The sequence below is a fragment of the Eurosta solidaginis genome, chromosome 4, assembly GCF_040869045.1.
Source record: "Eurosta solidaginis isolate ZX-2024a chromosome 4, ASM4086904v1, whole genome shotgun sequence".
NCBI lineage: Eukaryota > Metazoa > Arthropoda > Insecta > Diptera > Tephritidae > Eurosta > Eurosta solidaginis.
The window spans coordinates 47965410-47984329 of record NC_090322.1 but is presented as its reverse complement, the minus strand read 5'-3'; the positions used below and the strand labels follow the sequence as shown (position 1 = coordinate 47984329).

At 36.6% G+C, this 18920-nt stretch overlaps 1 protein-coding gene across 5 annotated transcripts in view; it reads left to right on the top strand.

Annotated features, from left to right (window-relative positions):
• The window catches only part of Graf (GTPase regulator associated with FAK), a 340642-nt gene that overhangs the window by 149825 nt on the left and 171897 nt on the right, over positions 1-18920 (top strand). The window contains exon 2 of one of the 5 annotated variants that reach the window (XM_067781466.1): positions 13924-14136. The exons of the other annotated variants lie outside the window; for them this stretch is intronic. Within the exon in view, the coding sequence (XP_067637567.1) occupies positions 14112-14136 (25 nt within the window). The 5' untranslated portion in view covers positions 13924-14111. The remainder of the gene's footprint in view (positions 1-13923; positions 14137-18920) is intronic. 5 annotated transcript variants of the gene reach the window in all.

The window sequence follows — 18920 nt, the reverse complement described above, 5'->3', positions numbered from 1 at the left end:
AAAATTAAGTAATTTGAGGTAATTTAAAATGCAATGAGCCTTTGGTTGGGCGCTTCCCACTTAAGGCCCTTTCTTTTCAATTTCGTATTCGCTTTAATGGCTCACATTACAAAAACATAAGTGGAGTGCTTTTGCCTCAACGTTTGCTATAGAGAAGTGACTCAAGAAGCAGTATGACTGTGAAAGTGTTGATAAGCATACTCGAGCGTATTTCATTGTTATTTTTTTATATTTTATATCCACCTTTATTTTTAATTACCAGGGCTTACTTGAAATAATTGTTCAAGGAACGTGCTGTGCCATATTTTTTGGTTGTTGTTGGAATGCATAATGCAATGTAAAATTTACAAATAAAAATAAAATTACTTTTATTACTTTGTTACTTGGTACTTAATCCGCTGGGGCAGCAGCGTAATGCGCGTTGACATCTTGTCAGTAATCGGTTCGGCTTGACGTGCGCATGCGCGACCGAGCGACACAAGCTTGTTTATGCATTTCTTTGAGGTGGTGAAATTTTGTTTGTTTAATAATGTAAATAATTTAATCTGATGAGTGCAGAAGGTCGTAAGGTCGTTAAACAATTATAAATGGGAAAAAGCATCATACGAAGCCTTTTCCAAATTTATTTTTATTATTCATAATCCGTAGTAAACACGTCATACCGGCGACAACGGAAAAACAACTGGTACGACGAAGAATGCCACCAGGGGTACGTTTAATGCGAACTCAACAAGAAGAGTGTGTGAACGCTAGCTCAAGTTGAAAAGCGAAGCGGGACGCCTTTACAGAAAAAGCAGAGGCAGAAAGGCGTGAGTGCGAGGTGCTTCAGCAAGCTTTACGATAAACTTTGGCGACCCACGGAAGGTTTTCGATGTTGATGGAATTAATGTTCCCCCACCCGATTATGACAAAGTCGGAATAGCAATCACAAGAATTAAAGACAACAAGGCCGCTCGTGCTGATGAATTCCCCGCGGAGCTATTCAAATACGAAGGCGAGAAGTTGGTAAGGCACATGTATCAACTTCTATGCAAAATATGGTCAGATGAGTGCTTGCCTAACTATTAAAATCTAAGTGTTGGAAGGAGAATCCTGCAAACTGAGCTTACTATAGCGGAATCAACCTTCTTAGTAACGCAAGAAAGGTAATGTCAAGCGTATTGTGCGAAAGATTGAAGTCCAACTTGAATCGGCTGATTGGACCTTATCAGTGCGGCTTCAGACTTGGTAGAAATAGATAGAAATTTCTCCGGGTTGTTTCGAAGTCAGTTTGCGCTATATCTGGATATCAATACATGACAACTGCAATAACTTTTTTTTTACTATTTTGAAAACCTTGCGGAATTTTGTTTCTTATCTTTTCGTGTATGTTTCAAGGTTATTTCAGGACTAAGATAAGTGTCCCACATTTTGTGGTATTAAGAAACCTTTCTGACTTCATATTCCCCTTTTTTCAAGCAATGGCATTCAAACCAAAAGCTTGGGACTTTTTTCCCGATCATATTCGTGGTTGTTTTCGCAAAATATCGCAATTATTTCAAGATTATTTAGTGATAATTTCGGAATTATCTCGGGTAACTCAGGGACTATTTCGAGTTTTTAAGAACTATTTCGGACCTTTTCGAGATGTTTATTGGTTATTATTTGTAGCCATTTTGAAATTGTTTAAAAATCATATCCATCGGAACCATTCGGAAATGATTTCCAAATTGCTCTCGGTATGTTTCAAAACTTTTTGAGAATTTGCATGGATTAATTCGTAAAAAGGGGCCACCGACCCCGATTTCCTTTATTAACGTAGATCTGAACACTCTTAGCTATCGTGTACTAAATTGTGCCTTATTTTGTTAGACGTTCTGGCAAAATTTAGGCACAAAAGCATATATCCGACTTTTAAGCAGCCAAATTTTTCATCTGTACTATTTTGAAAACGGATATAGTTTAAGAAACCATTACATCATCATTTTGGTTTTTGGGAGAAATACCGAATTTCTTTTGATTATTTCAATATCATTTCGAAGCCATTACGCGGCTAATTATGGATTTGTTACGTCACTACTTCGGATAATTTTGTGATAATTTCAGAACGATCTATGAATCATTACGGATTTATACCTAAAGTATTTCATATTTATATTTCTTCATTATGCTTCAAAATTTTATGCAAAAACAGCCTACCTCAGAACTTGTTTGAAAAGCGCCCTATATTTTCAATACCGTTTGACATAAGTTAAGGTGTTTATGAAAAAAATTCTTATAAAGGATGTTTTTGAAAAATATTCTCAGATATAGCATGTAGATGTAGCGGGATATTCCACCCAGCAGTCGCTATAGAACTACATGACCAATAGATCAGGAGTTGATAAGCGCAATTCACAGCTTCCCCAACTCTATTGTTAACTTAACCTACTCGAGGCGGATCTTGTTACAAATATAAATTTATCATAAGCATGTTTAGCAGACGAGGTTCAAGTTCCTCGTGAAATAGGGGGGGTGGGGAGCGGGATGGCCTAGAAGGTTCCTTGCGGTCGTATTAAATCGTTACCGAGATGGTAGTACTGCTGTTTGTTACCGGAACGTACTGGATCTATATCCGTCAAAGGACCTTCAACATCGATAACACTCCCAATAGCTTCGAAGAGCTACCGAAGATTTCAAATTCGCTGTCATTGTCATTGCTTTCAGCTTAAAGTCCTTCACATTTGCACATTGGGAAAAAAACATTCCCCTGCAAGCATTTCTTCATACAATGCTGAGAAATTCCACAACTCTCTCACGTTATGTATATATTTTTGGTTATTTCAGCTTTTGTTGTTGCTAAGCGCGCTTTTTTCTCTGCTCTTTCTCTAACAGTTTGCTACATGACAAATTGTTATGTGGCACTCATTTGTCAACGAGACAATATCTAACGATTCCGGTTGTCATTGCCCGAGGCGAGTTGTGTTTTGGTCTATGAGTTTTTGTATGAGCCATTCCATTTTTCTTCTTTTTTGCATATCTACAAAATAAAAGGGGTACACAGGTACTTATACAATGAAATACAATCGTCGAACTCTTGAATTAAAAAAAATATCTTAATTATCAGTGCATGCATTTTAATTAAGAGAGTCACGTGCTCTGATTGTACAAAGCGGTTGGTTTGTCTGAAACAGGGTGTGAGCAGCTCATGAAAAAGAGTACAACTGGATTAGAAATGCAAAAAAGTGGAATGCAAGTAACAATAACGTAATAAAAAAAACCCCAAAAATAAACTTCACGAATAAGAAAAAATTGTGCTTCCGAATTTTAAACAAAAAAATTAAACAAAAAATTAAAATAATGAAAAATGTCAAAGAAATAACAATCAAAAAATATATAAAGATGAAAGAAAAACATAAAAGAAAAAAAATATGATACTAAAGCCTCAAAAAAATATATATAAAATAACAAAACACATAAAAACAAAAAGTAAAAAAGGATTAAAATTACGAAAAAAGAAAAATAAATAAATACAAAAAAAAAGTTATAACAAATTCTATTAAACGTAAAAACAAGAAAGTGAAAATAAAAAAAATATAAATAATAAAAACGAGTACCAAACATACAAATATAAAATAAAACCAAAAAAATAAAAACAAAATATAGGTCAACAGTAGATGTTTGTCCACAAAACATAAAAATAAAAAACTACAAACCAAAAACACAGAAAAATTAAAATAGGAAGAAACAATAGTAAAAGAAAAACATAAACACAAAAAAATAAAAGCAAATTATACAAAATTTTCAATAAAGAAAAAAAAGAAGGGAAAACAGAAAATGGAAACGAATAAAATAAAAATGAAAACTTCGACAAAAGAGAAAGAAAAATAAATATGTAAAAACAAAATAAAAAATAATTAAAAAAACAGAAATATAATATAAAATTTTAAAAAATAAGACGAAAAAAATTTAAGAAATAAATTCCAAGAAATAAAGTAATGTAAAACAAAGAACAAAACAATAATAAAATAAAACACAAGAATAAACTATTGAAATTACTGCAGAATTCAATGCAATGTCGAAAATTTTCAGTCATAAATTATAAAAAAATTTACTTACTTACTTAATTGGCGCTTAACCGTCTAAACGGTTATGGCCGTCCAACAAGGCGCGCCAGTCGCTCCTTCGCTCCGCCAACCGGCGCCAATTGGTCACACCAAGGGAGTTTAAATCGTTTTCCACCTGGTCCTTCCACCGGAGTGGGGGCCGCCCTCTACCTCTGCTTCCATAGGCGGGTTCCGATAGAAACACTTTCTTGGCCGGAGCATCATCTTTCATTCGCATAACATGGCCTAGCCAGCGCAGCCGCTGCGTTTTAATTCGCTGGACTATGTTGATGTCTGCGTATAGCTCGTACAGCTCATCATTAAATCTTCTTCGGTACTCGCCATCGCCAACGCGTAGAGGTCCATAAATCTTTCGAAGAACTTTTCTCTCGAACACTCCCAAAGCCGCTTCATCTGCTGTTGTCATGGTCCATGCTTCTGCCCCATATAGCAGGACGGGTACGATAAGTGACTTGTAGAGTATGATTTTCGTTCGCCGAGAGAGGACTTTACTTTTCAATTGCCTACCTAGTCCAAAGTAGCATTTATTGGCAAGATTGATTCTTCGCTGGATTTCAGTGCTGATGTTGTTGCTAATGTTGATGCTGGTTCCCAAATAAACGAAGTCTTTTACTATTTCGAAATTATGGCTGCCAACAGTAGCGTGGTTGCCAAGGCGCATATGCGCTGACTCTTTGCTCGATGACAGCAGGTACTTCGTTTTGTCCTCATTCACCATCAAACCCATCTTTACCGCTTCTTTTTCCAGCTTGGAGTAAGCAGAACTAACAGCGCGGGTGTTTAGGCCGATGATATCAATGTCATCAGCATATGCCAGTAATTGCACGCTTTTATAGTATATTGTTCCAGTGTGGTTAAGTTCTGCAGCTAGTATAATTTTCTCCAGCATCAAATTAAAGAAATCGCACGATAGGTGGTCACCCTGTCTGAAACCTCGTTTAGTTTCGAACGGCTCGGAGAGGTCCTTCCCAATTCTGACTGAGCTGATGGTGTTGCTCAACGTCATTTTGCACAGCCGTATAAGTTTTGCGGGGAAACCAAATTCAGACATAGCGGCATATAGGCAGCTCCTTTTCGTGCTGTCGAAGGCGGCTTTAAAGTCGACGAAGAGGTGATGTGTGTCGATTCTCTTTTCACGGGTTTTTTCCAAGATTTGGCGCATTGTGAAAATCTGGTCGATGGTAGATTTACCAGGTCTGAAGCCGCACTGATAAGGTCCAATCAGCCGGTTCACGGTGGGCTTCAATCTTTCGCACAATACACTTGAAAGGACCTTATATGCGATATTAAGAAGGCTGATTCCACGATAGTTGGTGCATTTTGCAGTATCCCCCTTCTTGTGGACTGGGAAAAGAACACTTAGATTCCAACCGTCGGGCATGCTTTCGTCCGCCCATATTTTGCTAAGAAGCTGCTGCATGCGCCTTACCAACTCCTCGCCGCCGAGCTTGAATAGCTCCGCAGGCAATCCATCAGCGCCCACGGCCCTGTTGTTTTTCAATCTGGTTATTGCTATTCTAACTTCGTCATAATCGGGCGGGGGGACATATATTCCATCATCATCGATTGCGGGATCGGGTTCTTCATCTCTGCGCGGTGAATTGCTGCCTCCATTTAGGAGAGCAGAGAAGTGTTCCCTCCATAATCTAAGCACTCTCTGGACATCAGTTACAAGGTCGCCGTTTTCATTCCTACAGAAAAAAAAAAAATTAAAAGGATGAAAACAAAAAAATTAAATAATAAAAAATACCAAGAAAATAAAAAAATTTATAACAAATACAATAAAATAAAACAAAAATTAAAAAATTGTAGTAAAATATAAAAAGGTTAATAAGAAAAATTAAAAAAGAAAATAAAATCTAAAAAAATAAAAAAAAAAAAAAAAAAGCAAAAAAAGATAGTTTATAAAAACAAAATATATGCATATAACAAATAGGTTAACAGATTTATCGAAGTTTTATTAGTCGACCGACACAGATTCTAAAATTAATATGTAATGAAATAAAATAGAAAATGTATTCAAGGTATGTTTGAGCTCTAGGCCAATATATACATATGTTTATATATATATATATAGATATATATTTGTCGAATGGTTTGTCTTGCCGATATTTCGACTTCAATCTGAAGTCATCTTCAGGAACTTATGACTGCACCTGGTCGACTAAAACATACCTTGAATATATTAACTAAAAGGCAAGAAATACAAGAAAGTAATAAAACAGAAAAGTTAAAATTAATAGAAGAAATGAAAAATAGAATAAACATACCAAAAAATAAAGAAAAAATAAAAGAAAAGAAAAAATTTGAATTGAAAAACAAAAAAATTCACAATAAGAAAATTTAGTTTATACGGAAAATGTACACAAGAGTTTGTAAAAGCATTTATCAAGCTTTTGTTTGTCCCCCACATATATTTTCACATCTATATTTAAGAAAAAAAATTTGAATAAATAAAAAATTATAATAAAATAAAATAATAATGAAATAGTGAAATAAAAAAGCAAAAAAGAAAAAACAACTTGAATGAAGCACCGCTACACATTCTCAAAAAAAAAAAAAACAAAATAAAATAAAATTCAAATCAATAAGAAAAAAAAATATATAATAAAATAAAACAAGGATAAGTAAATAGTACAATTATATAGAAAAAATGTATGAATGAGCGGCAAAAAAACGTAAATAAAAAAATTTTGTTAATAAGAAAAATATATCTAAACATTTCTAAAAACATTTGTCGAACTTTTGTTAGTCCCCCCAACAATATTCTCAATGTATATTTGATTGCCTTTTGCTGTAATTGAACACATTCATCAATAAAAAATGAACTGTAATTTGGCAAGCAAATATGCGACAGCATGAAATCATTAAAATATATTTAAAATAGAAAACGCCAGCCAAAAATAGGAAAGAATAAAAAAATCATAAAAGGCAATAATCAAGCTTGCCAAGTCATTTGTTACTTACTGCCTATTTCTTAGCACATTTCTTGGCAAACAAAATCAAGCCGAAAAAAGTAAAAGATGAAACAACGAAAAACCAAATACTTAAGTGAATGCGATTTTTATCTATTTTTAGTTTTATTTCCTTTTTGTTATTTTTTTTGTTTTAAAGATTATTGTGTCTGTGGTGATGGACAACATATGGTGGCTACGAAAGCTAAGTTGTAGACAGACAAGAAAAAGGAAAAGAAAATGAATTTCAATATGTATATATGTATTTGTCTGTGTATAATCATGCCATATGGTACTTAAGGATAACGGTGAAACGGCAGAAGTTGCATGGCAGTGATTTTATGTTGGAAAAAATTTGAATAAATCTGCCAAAGTCAGTCCTTTTGAAATCAACCATATTATTAATATCCACTTCAAGAGAGTTACAACAACTTCAAACGAAAATATATTTACATACGAATACACACTTGAATATACGAGGTCATAAGCAAAAAACGCCTAAGTTAACATAAGCGAAATTTAACATACTAGAGTTCTCCCAGTCAGTTGAAATTCAACCACTACCGACGGCACTATAGCTTTGCTTTCACTTCCTTGCATTTACTTTCACTTCATTTCCTTTCCTTCCTTTCTTTTTCTTTTTTTCTTTAATCTCCTTTCCTCCTTGCAACTAACAGAACGAATAAATACTTAACCTTGAACATTCTCGTTTGTTTTTCTAAACACTTTGAATATCAGCAAAGAAAATTGCACATTTACTCATGTATTTGCTCACTCTTGAGCTATACTACCACCAAAACAACTATATACACATTATTTGTTCATTTGCTTGCGAGATCAAATCTGAGTTCTTTTGCATGAGTCCTGCTGGTTTTCCCAACACAACAACATCAAACACCTCTACTGAACTCCATGTTGCTAGTATTTACACTGATATTGTCAAAGCTTTTGACAGTCTCTAACACCGTCTTATTAAAGAAAAGTAGGCTTTCTCGGTTTTCATTCAACGTTTCTAACATAATATTACTTCCAAATTGCATTCTATGCTCGAATTTCTACGGCTCAATGCCTCAATATGCTACGGCCCCTTACACCTTTAAACTGCTCTACACGTCATACGTAGGTCCCATATTGTATAGGCTGTCTTTATTTGGAGATCAAGCAATCAAACTACTATAAGTAGAATTGAGAGAATTCGAAAAATAATTCCTTAAATATGCCCTTCGACCGTTAAACTTTTTGGAGCCGGTTCCTTCCTGCTCTGCTCGTCTTTTGCTTTTAAGGCTAAGTCTTTGTAAAATCGTAGTTCATATTCTGTGCTTGTCATTCACATATACTATTTATGGCTACAGTGATTGTCCATACTTGATGGAAAGGATTCGATTTAATGTTCCCCAGAGATCTCTCTGCAATTTCGATCTATTTTATTGCGCTTATTTCAGAACAAATTACTTAAGTAAAACTCCTTTTACGCATGCTATTCGTTAGCTTAACTCATTAAGTAACTCCGCTGCTCTAGATTGTTCTATTCAAAGGACTCATTGTCTGATTATTTCGGGCCCTGCTTTTTAAGTACATGCACTTTTTTTAGTATTCTTTGTATCATAGGCTGTAAGGCTTGTTTTTGGGTGTTTCGCAAGTTCAGTTGTAGTTAGCAGAGCACCCTCGTAAAAACTGGGTTACGCTTCACTGATGAAAATGCGACTTAGCTGGTATTTTGTCGCTAATAAGGTGCTAGTTATTTACGAAAAGAAAAGTTTTTTGCTCTGTTTTAGGTGGTTCATTTCTTTCTGTAGTGCAGGCCAGTTTTTAAACGGGTGCTCAGCTAACTTTATGTGAACTTAGCAAGCACAAAATAAAAAAACTCTTAGGAAAGAGCGCAAAATATATCCTCTTCTAATAAATAGTAGTGAGCTTTGATCTTTAGGCCCGCTTACTAGTTAGTGGAGAAAAGAAACATTTTTTTCACTAACTTTTAAGCGCTTTTCTTTCTGGAGTGAAAATCAGTTTTTGCGAGGGTGTTCAGCTAACTTCACGAGAACTTAGCAAAAAAAAATACTTAGAAAAGAGCACCAATTTTTTTCTTTTCGCAAATAGTCAGCGCATAATAAGCGACAAAATACAGATCTAGTAATTTTTTGATCTGCCGAAGGTGCTTCGTTAATTCACGTTCATTCATTTCCCTCCAAATTCTGCGGTATATCAGGAGTTCCAGAGCATAGCATTAGCGAGTGAGCGTTGATTTTTAGACCCGCTTACTTGCTAACTTCAGAGCTTTGGAATATATCATTTTACATCGAAAAAAGATTTGGAAATACAGCATTTTGGATTTTTGGTGTTTTACTTTTATCCGATAATGTACTCGTATGTTATACACATACAATATTTATTGATATATTAAAAAATTGTAAAATCAAATACTGAATATAACGCTCGACCGCATATACTTATTTATACCTCGACCCCCCTCCCTACCTTTTTTCTCAATTGTTGCATCAGGTGCTCCGCTAAAGTTGAACCTTATTATTGTTTAAATTTTGTGATTTTTATTTCGTTTTCATTCTGCATAACACTTTGACAAGTAAGCGCTGCTTGTTTGACTGACAGTTGACAGTAAAATCTGTCACAAAAAGGGTTACAAATTTGACATTAAAAGAAACAATAACAAATACCTAACTTGCGAATTAGTCATTACGAAAATTAATAACAGAACTAAGAAATTTAGTTGACTATAACCATAGCAATTTATGTATGCCCACAACAATGTTCGAAAGTGTTTGGCCTGAGTAATGAGATCAAGGTCAACAAAAAAACGCAATTATTAAATAACGATCATTATTATTGTTAAATACTATTATATAATAAAATATAAAATATACAGTGATTAGACATTCAAGCAGCTATAAACTTGGACAAGCTGTCTGTGAACATAAGAGACTTTGGGGTAGAACTGTGCTTCTAGATCTGCGGGGGAGAAAAAGCTCAACTTTGTTTTAAGTTGCTACTTTTTCTTTGTTATTTTAAAACTACTAGACCTACGATTGTGGCCCCATGAAACCCATCGCAGAGATCGTGCTTCCAAAAATGTCATTTGCAATTTTTGTTTAGCTAGACTTGGTATAAGACCAGATCGACCAGATCTTCACAATGTATCAAGAAGAATTGCTCCAAACCGTGAGCAACACCACCAGATCCAGGTTTGAAAAGACCTCTTCGAGCCATTCGAAACCAATCGAGACTTCAGACCAACACTTAACAAACTTGTCGTAAGCTCTGCGTTACTGGATTAGATAAAGAAGCAAAAAAAGTGGGTCCTGCTGTAAATGAGGACAAGACGAAGTACTTCTTGTCATCTAAGAAGAAGCGAATTCTTCGTAGCTACATCTATGTTGGTGTAAATAAATTCCAGACTGTGAAGGACTTCGTCTATCTGGGAACCAGCACTTAAAGCGAAAACAATCTCAGCTTAGAAATCAAACGGAGAATAACACTTGCCTACAAGTGCTACTTTGAAGTGAGCAGGCAATTGAAAAGTAAAATCCTCTCTTGACGAACAAAAATCACGCTTTATAAGTTGCTGATCATACATCACTCGTTATCATGGACGGTGTCGAGAGAAGATGAGATGCCTCTTGGAGTGTTTCAGAGAAAAGTTCTCCGGTAGATTTATGTTCCTGCCCGTGATGCTGACCGCTAGTACCGAATTAGGTATAATTAGGAGCTGTATAAGCTTTACTTTATATGAAGATAGTGCAGCGCATAAAAGTGGAAAGGCTTCGCTGGCTAGGCCATATTATGCGAATGGACGAAGTATTTGAGTCGACATCGCAATTTGGAAACAGAGGAAAGGGAAGGCCTCAACTGAATTGGAAGATACATGTGGAGAAAGACTTGACCTACCTTGGTACTCTGGCGTGACTTGTTACGAAGCGGCCTAAATGATGATGATGAGGCTTGGTATAGAAACTCAAACTTGTTTGCAACACTATGCGGCCGTTCTGGAGCCGTTCTTTTGGCAGGATTATAACTTGAAGATATAGCTTAGTTTGCAGAGAATATCAACAATGGCTGCGCTCGAAATAAAACAGCCATCGGAATTACGTATCGCTCTTTCGCAAATTATACGCTACTTAGTTGCGGGGAGAAAATTTCTTTTCTAAATTTTCTAAGTGTTTAGAGTGAACTAAGCAAAGCACGCTCATACAAAATGGCTTACACTTCTCTGATCGAAACGTGACTTAGCTGGTCTTTTGTTGTGTAAAGGTCGTTAGTAGATAAAATAAACGTTTTGTTACTTTTGTTTCCTGCTTTTTTGGTTGCCTCTTAAGATCACGTGAAATTAGAGCACATAAAAAAAAGTGCCAACATTTTTCTTTTCGCAACTAATTAGCTCTCAATGCGCGGCAAAATGCCTACTAAGTCGCATTTCCATCAGGGAAGTGTAAGTCAGTTATTACGAGGGTGCTTCGCTAAGTTCACGACGCACCCAAAAAAGGCACCCATAAGAGAGTGGCAAAATTTTTCTTCTAGCAACTAATAAGTGCCCAATAAATAAAATACCAGCTTAGTCGCATTTCGATCAATGTAATATAAGTCAGCTTTTTTGAGGGTGCTTTGCGAACTTCACGTAAATTTAGCAAAGCACAAAAAACGAGCGCTTAGAAAAGCGCGAACATTTTTTCCCTTCGCAACTAATTAGCGCCTAATACGTGGCAAAATACCGACCCATTCATTTTTTGAGGAGGTGTTTCGCAAACTAAAGAGTCCATAGATTCTGCATGAGGTCATTTTAACCGAACCCTAAATATATTTCTAAGGATTCCAGGATTACTGGTGATTTCTAACTGCATTCATTATCGTAATAAGCTTGCACCACATATAAGGCCATAGAATTTTGCATCGTATAAACAAATAAAAAAAATAAAAATAACAAGTAAGGAAGGCTAAGTTCGGGTGTAACCGAACATTACATACTCAGCTGAGAGCTATGGAGACAAAATAAGGGGGAATCACCATGTAGAAAATGTACCTAGGGTAACCCTGGAATGTATTTGTATGACATGTGTATCAAATGGAAGGTATTAAAGAGTATTTTAAGAGGGAGTAGGCCATTGTTCTATGGGTGGACGCCATTTAGGGATATCGTCATAAAGGTGGACCAGGGCTGACTCTAGAATTTGTTTGTGCGTTATGGGTATCAAATGAAGGGTGTTCTTGCGTAGGTGGACGCCTTTTCGAGATATCGCCATAAAGGTGGACCAGGGGTGACTCTAGAATTTGTTTGTGCGATATGGGTATCAAATGAAAGGTATTAATGAGGCTTTTAAAAGGGAGTGGTGGTAGTTGTATATGTGAAGGCGTTTTCCAGATATCGACCAAAATGTGGACCAGGGTGACCCAGAACACCATCTGTTGGATACCGCTAATTTATTTATATATATAATACCACGAACAGTATTCCTGCAAAGATTTCAAGGGTTTATTATTTCGCCCTGCAGAACTTTTTCATTTTATTCTACTTAATATGGTAGGTGTCACACCCAGTTTTTTACTAAAGTTATATTTTGCGTCAATAAACCAACCAATTACCATGTTTCATCCCCTTTTTCGTATTTGGTATAGAATTATGGCATTTTTTTCATTTGTCGTAACTTTCGATATCGAAAAAGTGGGCGTGGTCATAGTCGGATTTCGTCCATTTTTAATACCAAGATAAAGTGAGTTCAGATAAGTACGTGAACAGAGTTTAGTAAATATATATCGATTTTTGCTCAAGTTATCATGTTAACGGCCTAGCGGAAGGACAGACGGTCGACTGTGTATAAAAAATGGGCGTGGCTTCAACCAATTTCGGCCTTTTTCACAGAAAACGGTTATCGTCCTAGAATCCAAAGGCGGTGCCACAATGACATTTTTCATATAGATGCGTTTAACACAAGCTTATACATTGCAATAACATCGCCACAATCAACCAAGATGTTGCGTTTGTAAATATGAAGGACCTTCAGACGTGGCAATTGAAGTTTATTTCGCCTTGCGCATTCACATACAAAATTTCGCGAAGCACTGATATAAACATTATCACCTTACAACAATTTCACAAGGATTGGTAAATTTTTGTTCGACTTATTGCATTAAAAGTATTCTAGACAAATTAAATGAAAAAGGGCGGAGCGCCGCCCATTTTGAAATTTTCTTTTATTTTTGTATTTTATTCCACCATATCATTACTGGAGTCGAATGTTGACATAATTTACTTATATACTGTAAAGATATTAAATTTTTTATTAAAATTTGACTTTAAAAACATTTTTTTTTAAGTGGACGCGGTCGTTCTCCGATTTTGCTAATTTTTATTAAGCATAAATATAGTAATAGGAGTAATGTACCTGCTAAATTTCATCATGATATCTTCAAAGACTGTCAAATTAAAGCTTGCAAAACTTTTAAATTACTTGCTTTTAAAAGTGGGCGGTTCCACGCCCATTGTCCCAAATTTTACTAATTTTCTATTCTGTGTCATAAGTTCAACTCACCTACCAAGTTTCATCGCTTTATCCGTCTTTGGTAAATAATTATCGCACTTTTTCGGTTTTTCGAAATTTTCGATATCGAAAAAGTGGGCGTGGTTATAGTCCGATATCGCTCATTTTAAATAGCGATCTGAGATGAGTGTCCAGGAACCTACATACCAAATTTCATCAAGATACATAAATATATTTAGTTAATTCGTGTGAATACAAATGACCCTAATGCAGCACATTCGCTTATTAGCAACATGGAAAACTGATATCATGAGCTTTGCTTTGAGCTCATAAACACAAAACTCCCATGGCCATAAACAAATGCAATGTAACTAAATATGCTATTATTGTTTTTTTTAGTCTATTTAATCGACTTTGAGCTGGAAGAATTTGTGGTTACAACAAGCGCTTAATCAACACACACACCCACACACAAGAAAGCGAGAGTAGTACTAGAACTAGCAGAGCAAAGGAGATATAAAGATGAGTCGTAAAACAAACAAATATTGTATGCAAAAAAAAAAAGCCAACAAATCTCGCCATTGCTGATGATAATTGTTCATTATATTTCAAGTTGAGTGTTTTTATTTTCAAATTTTTGCACTTATTTTAGTTTCATTAGTTTTTATCGCATTGGCGTATATCACTGTTATTAAATTAAGTTTTCGTTTTTTATTTTATTTTATTTTTTTTTTCAACTTTTTATTTTACAATTTTTTTGTTATTATTTCCCTTTTTATTTCCATTCTATCGCTCGACTTTTGCACCAGCACGAATTGTTATTTATCATAACAAGTGTTTGCTCATATATAGTCATATACAGTGGCGGGTGAGAAAATAGCACTGAAATTCAGTGCATTGTTTTTTTCGTTATGGTTAGGTTAGGTTGAACTGGCCGGTCCATGAGGACCTCACATAGACTGAATAAGTCCGTAGTGTTACCAGAAGTTTGTTTTAACGACCAAACAGAAAAACCCTATCAAAAACCAGGACTTATGTTATAAAATAACTCCGTCCTCTTGGCAAATACTAGAAGCTTCCTAGGATTTAAGCCACTTGCTGCTTCTAGATCTGACAGCTGTATCACTCCTAATAGCTGGAGTCTTAGCCTGGCAAGCACAGGACAAGAGCACAGAACGTGCTCGATCATTTCCCCCTCCAGCCCGCACTTCCCACATCTGCTATCACTGACCAAGCCTAATTTAAAGGCATGTGACGCCAGAAGGCAGTGTCCAGTCAGAATACCCGTCATGAGTCTACAATCCTCTCTTTGTAATGATAGAAACAACTTTGTTAGTCTAAGGTTTTAAGACCTGCACATAATCTTCGGCACTTTACAGCCCCGCGCTTGAACCCACGCCTTTCCTGCTTGGTCGATCATGTGCACCTCTTGCCTTCGCTTTATTTCGCCCAGCCTAATTGGGACGTCTATGGAGCAAGCTTCAAGGGATGCGCCCTTTTTAGCTAGTTTATCCGCTTTTTCATTCCCATCTATTCACATATGCCCTGAGACCCAATATAGATGTATGCTTCTCCCTGCCCCGATTCTCTCCATGGACTGCTTAAACTCTAACAGGCATTTAGATGCTGTGCTATGCAAGATTATTGCCTTAATTGCTGCTTGACTGTCAATATAAAAGTTAACACGATTGCAGCTTGGGCTATTTTCTTCCAGGGTTTCTACTGCTTTGGTTACGGCTGCTATTTCCGCTTGGAAAACGCTACAGTAATCCGGCAGCCTGTAGGATCTGTTTATTTCCGTATCATCACAGTATACCGCAGACCCTACTCCTTCCACTACTTTGGAACCATCTGTGTACACATTTATCGCCTAGTCCGCCATTTGAGCATCCTTGCGCCAACCGCCCACCTCTATTGTGGCCTTAAGATCCCCCTCGAAGCGCAGATAGGGAATCAGGTAGTCTGTTTGTCTTGTGATTGATGACGCTATACTACTATGGCCGTATGGTCGGCGCTCAAGCTGCCCCGAGGCACCGAGCCTGGTTGCAGTTGTTAACGTTATGTTCTTTGCTACCAGGTCTACAGGTGGAATGTGCAGAATGGCATACAGTGCAGCTGTCGGGGTTGTTTTCAGGGCTCCCGTAATGCTAAGCATTGATAGTCTGCATACCCCCTCTAATTTTTTGAGGTGTGTTGCTTTTTGTGTGGCTTTCCACCAACAAGAACTTCATAGTATAGGATAGGGCTTACAATCGCTGTAAAACCCCAATGAGAAAGAGAGGGCGATAAGCCCCACGTACTCCCCAGCATTCTTTTACATGCATAGAGTGCCGTTGAGGCCTTCTTGACCATCTCCTCCACGTTGAGCTTCCATGACAGCTTACTGTCTAGAATGATTCCTAGATATTTTGTGCAAGGTTTCTCCTGTAAAGTCACCCCTCCTAACGTCTTCTCCGCATTGACTTTCAACCCGACATTAGATGCCCAGGTATGAATATCCCGAAGCGCCCGATCCATCAAAGAACTAATCGTTGGAAGGCACTTTCCACTTATGACAATTGCAACGTCTACTGCGTAAGCCGTAAGTTTTACGGGTCCCTCATCGAATTGCCTGAGGAGTTGGTTGATGACCAGCGTCCACAGCAGAGGTGATAGTACCCCTGCCTGCGGCGTGCCTCTGTCCACTGATTTCGTGGCCTCGTACAATCCCTATTGTGATGTAATCTTTCTGCAATTTAACATGCAGCCGATCCATCTGATTAAGGCAGGATGTACTTTAATGTAATTAAAACCATCCATAATCGCCCATTTTGCAACATTATTGAAAGCACCGGCAATGTCCAAGAATACTCCTAGAGCATACTCCTTATATTCCAGGGATTTCTTTGTGCTTATTACCACCCTATGCAATGCGGTGTCTACCGACTTGCCTTTGGTGTACGCATGCTGTGTTGTGGGGAGCAGCTTTTCATCCACGTTGGACTTTATGTACACATCTATCGGCCTCTCAAAGGTTTTGAGCAGAAATTATGTTAAGCTAATGGGTCTATAGTCTTTGGGATACACGTGACCGATCTTCCCCGCCTTTGGTAGAAAAGCTACACGAGGGGTTCTCCAAGAGTGCGGTACATGATTCAGTCTTATGCACCCATCGAATATTATTTTAAATCATTCCACGACCGCCCTACTTGAGACTTGTAGCATGGCCGGGAATATACCATCTGGGCCCGGCCATTTAAACTTAGAAAACGTCTTCACTGCCCACTCGATCTTGGTATCGGTCACCAAGCCCGTCACTACTAGCTCCGTGATCGAAGTGTGAGTGATGTCTGCTGGCTCTTCTAAACCGTCTCCCGATGGGAAATGTGTATCGAGAAGCACCTCAAGGGATTCCTCACTATTACGTGACCATTCCCCGTTCTCTTTCTTTATTAGTCCTTGGACTATATTTCCCCTTGCTAGGACTTCTCTCAACCATGCTGTTTCGCTGGAGCACTCTATGTCCGTACAGAAACTTTTCCATGATATTCTCTTCGCCCTGGTAATTTCACGCTTGTAGATCCTCAGTAGATCCCTGTAATCGTCCCGACACGCTTCGCTTTCCGCGGTCTTTGCTAGCTTAAACATTTCTTTTACCTGTCTTCTTAGAAGACTCAGCTCATTGCTCCACTGAATTTGGTTGGAATTGCTCTTCGAACAATGAAAGAAATCATAAAACTTCTAAAGCATTATAAAAAGTTTTCAATGGTTTTAGAATTTTTTGACTAACAAAAAGGTAGTTTGAAATTGATGAGAGTGAAGTAAGCGAGGCACCTTCGGCAGAAAATTAATAGGTCGGCATGATTCAATCACAAGAGGTTTGCTCGACAGACAAATTTTTTGACAATTGCAGCCATTTTGCTTCCAAATCGAATTGACATCCGTTAAATGTGTTGTTTCTTTGCGATTTTTCGAAAAATATTAGTAGTAGAAATAGGAAGCAATCAGTTTTCAAATACCCGATAAGTACTGAACTGCATAATTCCTTAGAACGTTTATTTTAATTTTATGAAGAATTTCTTAACTATGCCATGATCTATTAGTGTAGCTGAACATAGGTTTTATGAAAAGTACGGACACCAAGGAATCGTGTACTTTCGTAAACCTATGAACATACGAAACCTAAACCACTTCAAAATTCATCGTTCAACGTCAAAAACTCGACTAGTAAATCGATTCACGTAAAAATGACATTAGTAAATAATGAAGATGCCATAACGAAATGTACTCATTGAGCATGTTAACTTATTCATTCCGTATGTTCGGAACATTCGTCTCCATTTAAGAATATGGGAAATCGGTTTATATTTTGAATATTATGTATTATCAAACGGTCGTGTTCCGAACATTCTAAATTAACGGTTTATCCGGAACACTTCCATGAATACTTAACGTAAAGGAGCTTTCCGAAATTTCAGAATAAAAAATTGAATACTCCCTGTGTAGCAGGATCTCATAAAAGCTGAACTCTTCTGTCAAAGTCAAGACCGGAATATAAAGTTCTAAGACAATAAGCCATTTTCTCTTATTTTTTTTTGTCAGACCATGCCGGCTGCCTTTTCAATATCGTCCTATCTCAAAATATTTTTCAAAAACTTCACATTTCATGTTTTGTCACAAAAACGCCCTATATTAGAATTATATTGAAGAACGCCTCAAAATGTTTTTCATTAACTCCCTCTTATGTCAAAATGCATTGAACTTATGCTCATATAGGGAGTTTTTGAAACAAATTTTCATATAGTGTATTTTTGAATAAAATTCTAAACCAACATAGCTCTTTATTAAGTCTTGATATATTTAATAGAAAATGAATTATTTCCTCCAAAACCTGTGGCATTTACAAATTTATTATCACTACTAATATTCTACTAAAGGTATTTTTCTAATACAATTTTCGCTAAAGGGGATTGAATTATTACCCGTTTTTCTTACTTCGTAAAAGCAACCCGTCCAGATTTTTCAATTTGGGAGTGTCAAAGCTCTGCCGTCATTGAAGAACAAACCTCTAGTAATTGAATCATGATAGGTCGGTATGTTATTGAATATTATGCGCTAATAAGTTGCGATGAGAAAACATGTGTTGCGCTTTTCTAATTGTTTTTTTTTTTTTTTGGGTCCTTCGCTAAGTTTACGTGAATTAAACGAAGCACACAAAATAAAGAGTACTTAAAAAAGAGTGACAACATATTTCTTTCCGCATCTAATCAGCGCATAATATGCGGCAAAATACCAGCTAAGCTGCATCGCCAGGAGGTGAGTGTAAGTCAGTTTTTACGCGGGAGCTTCGCTAAGTTCACATCTACATAGCGAAGCATACAAAACAAAAACACTTAAAAAAGAGTGACAACATTTTT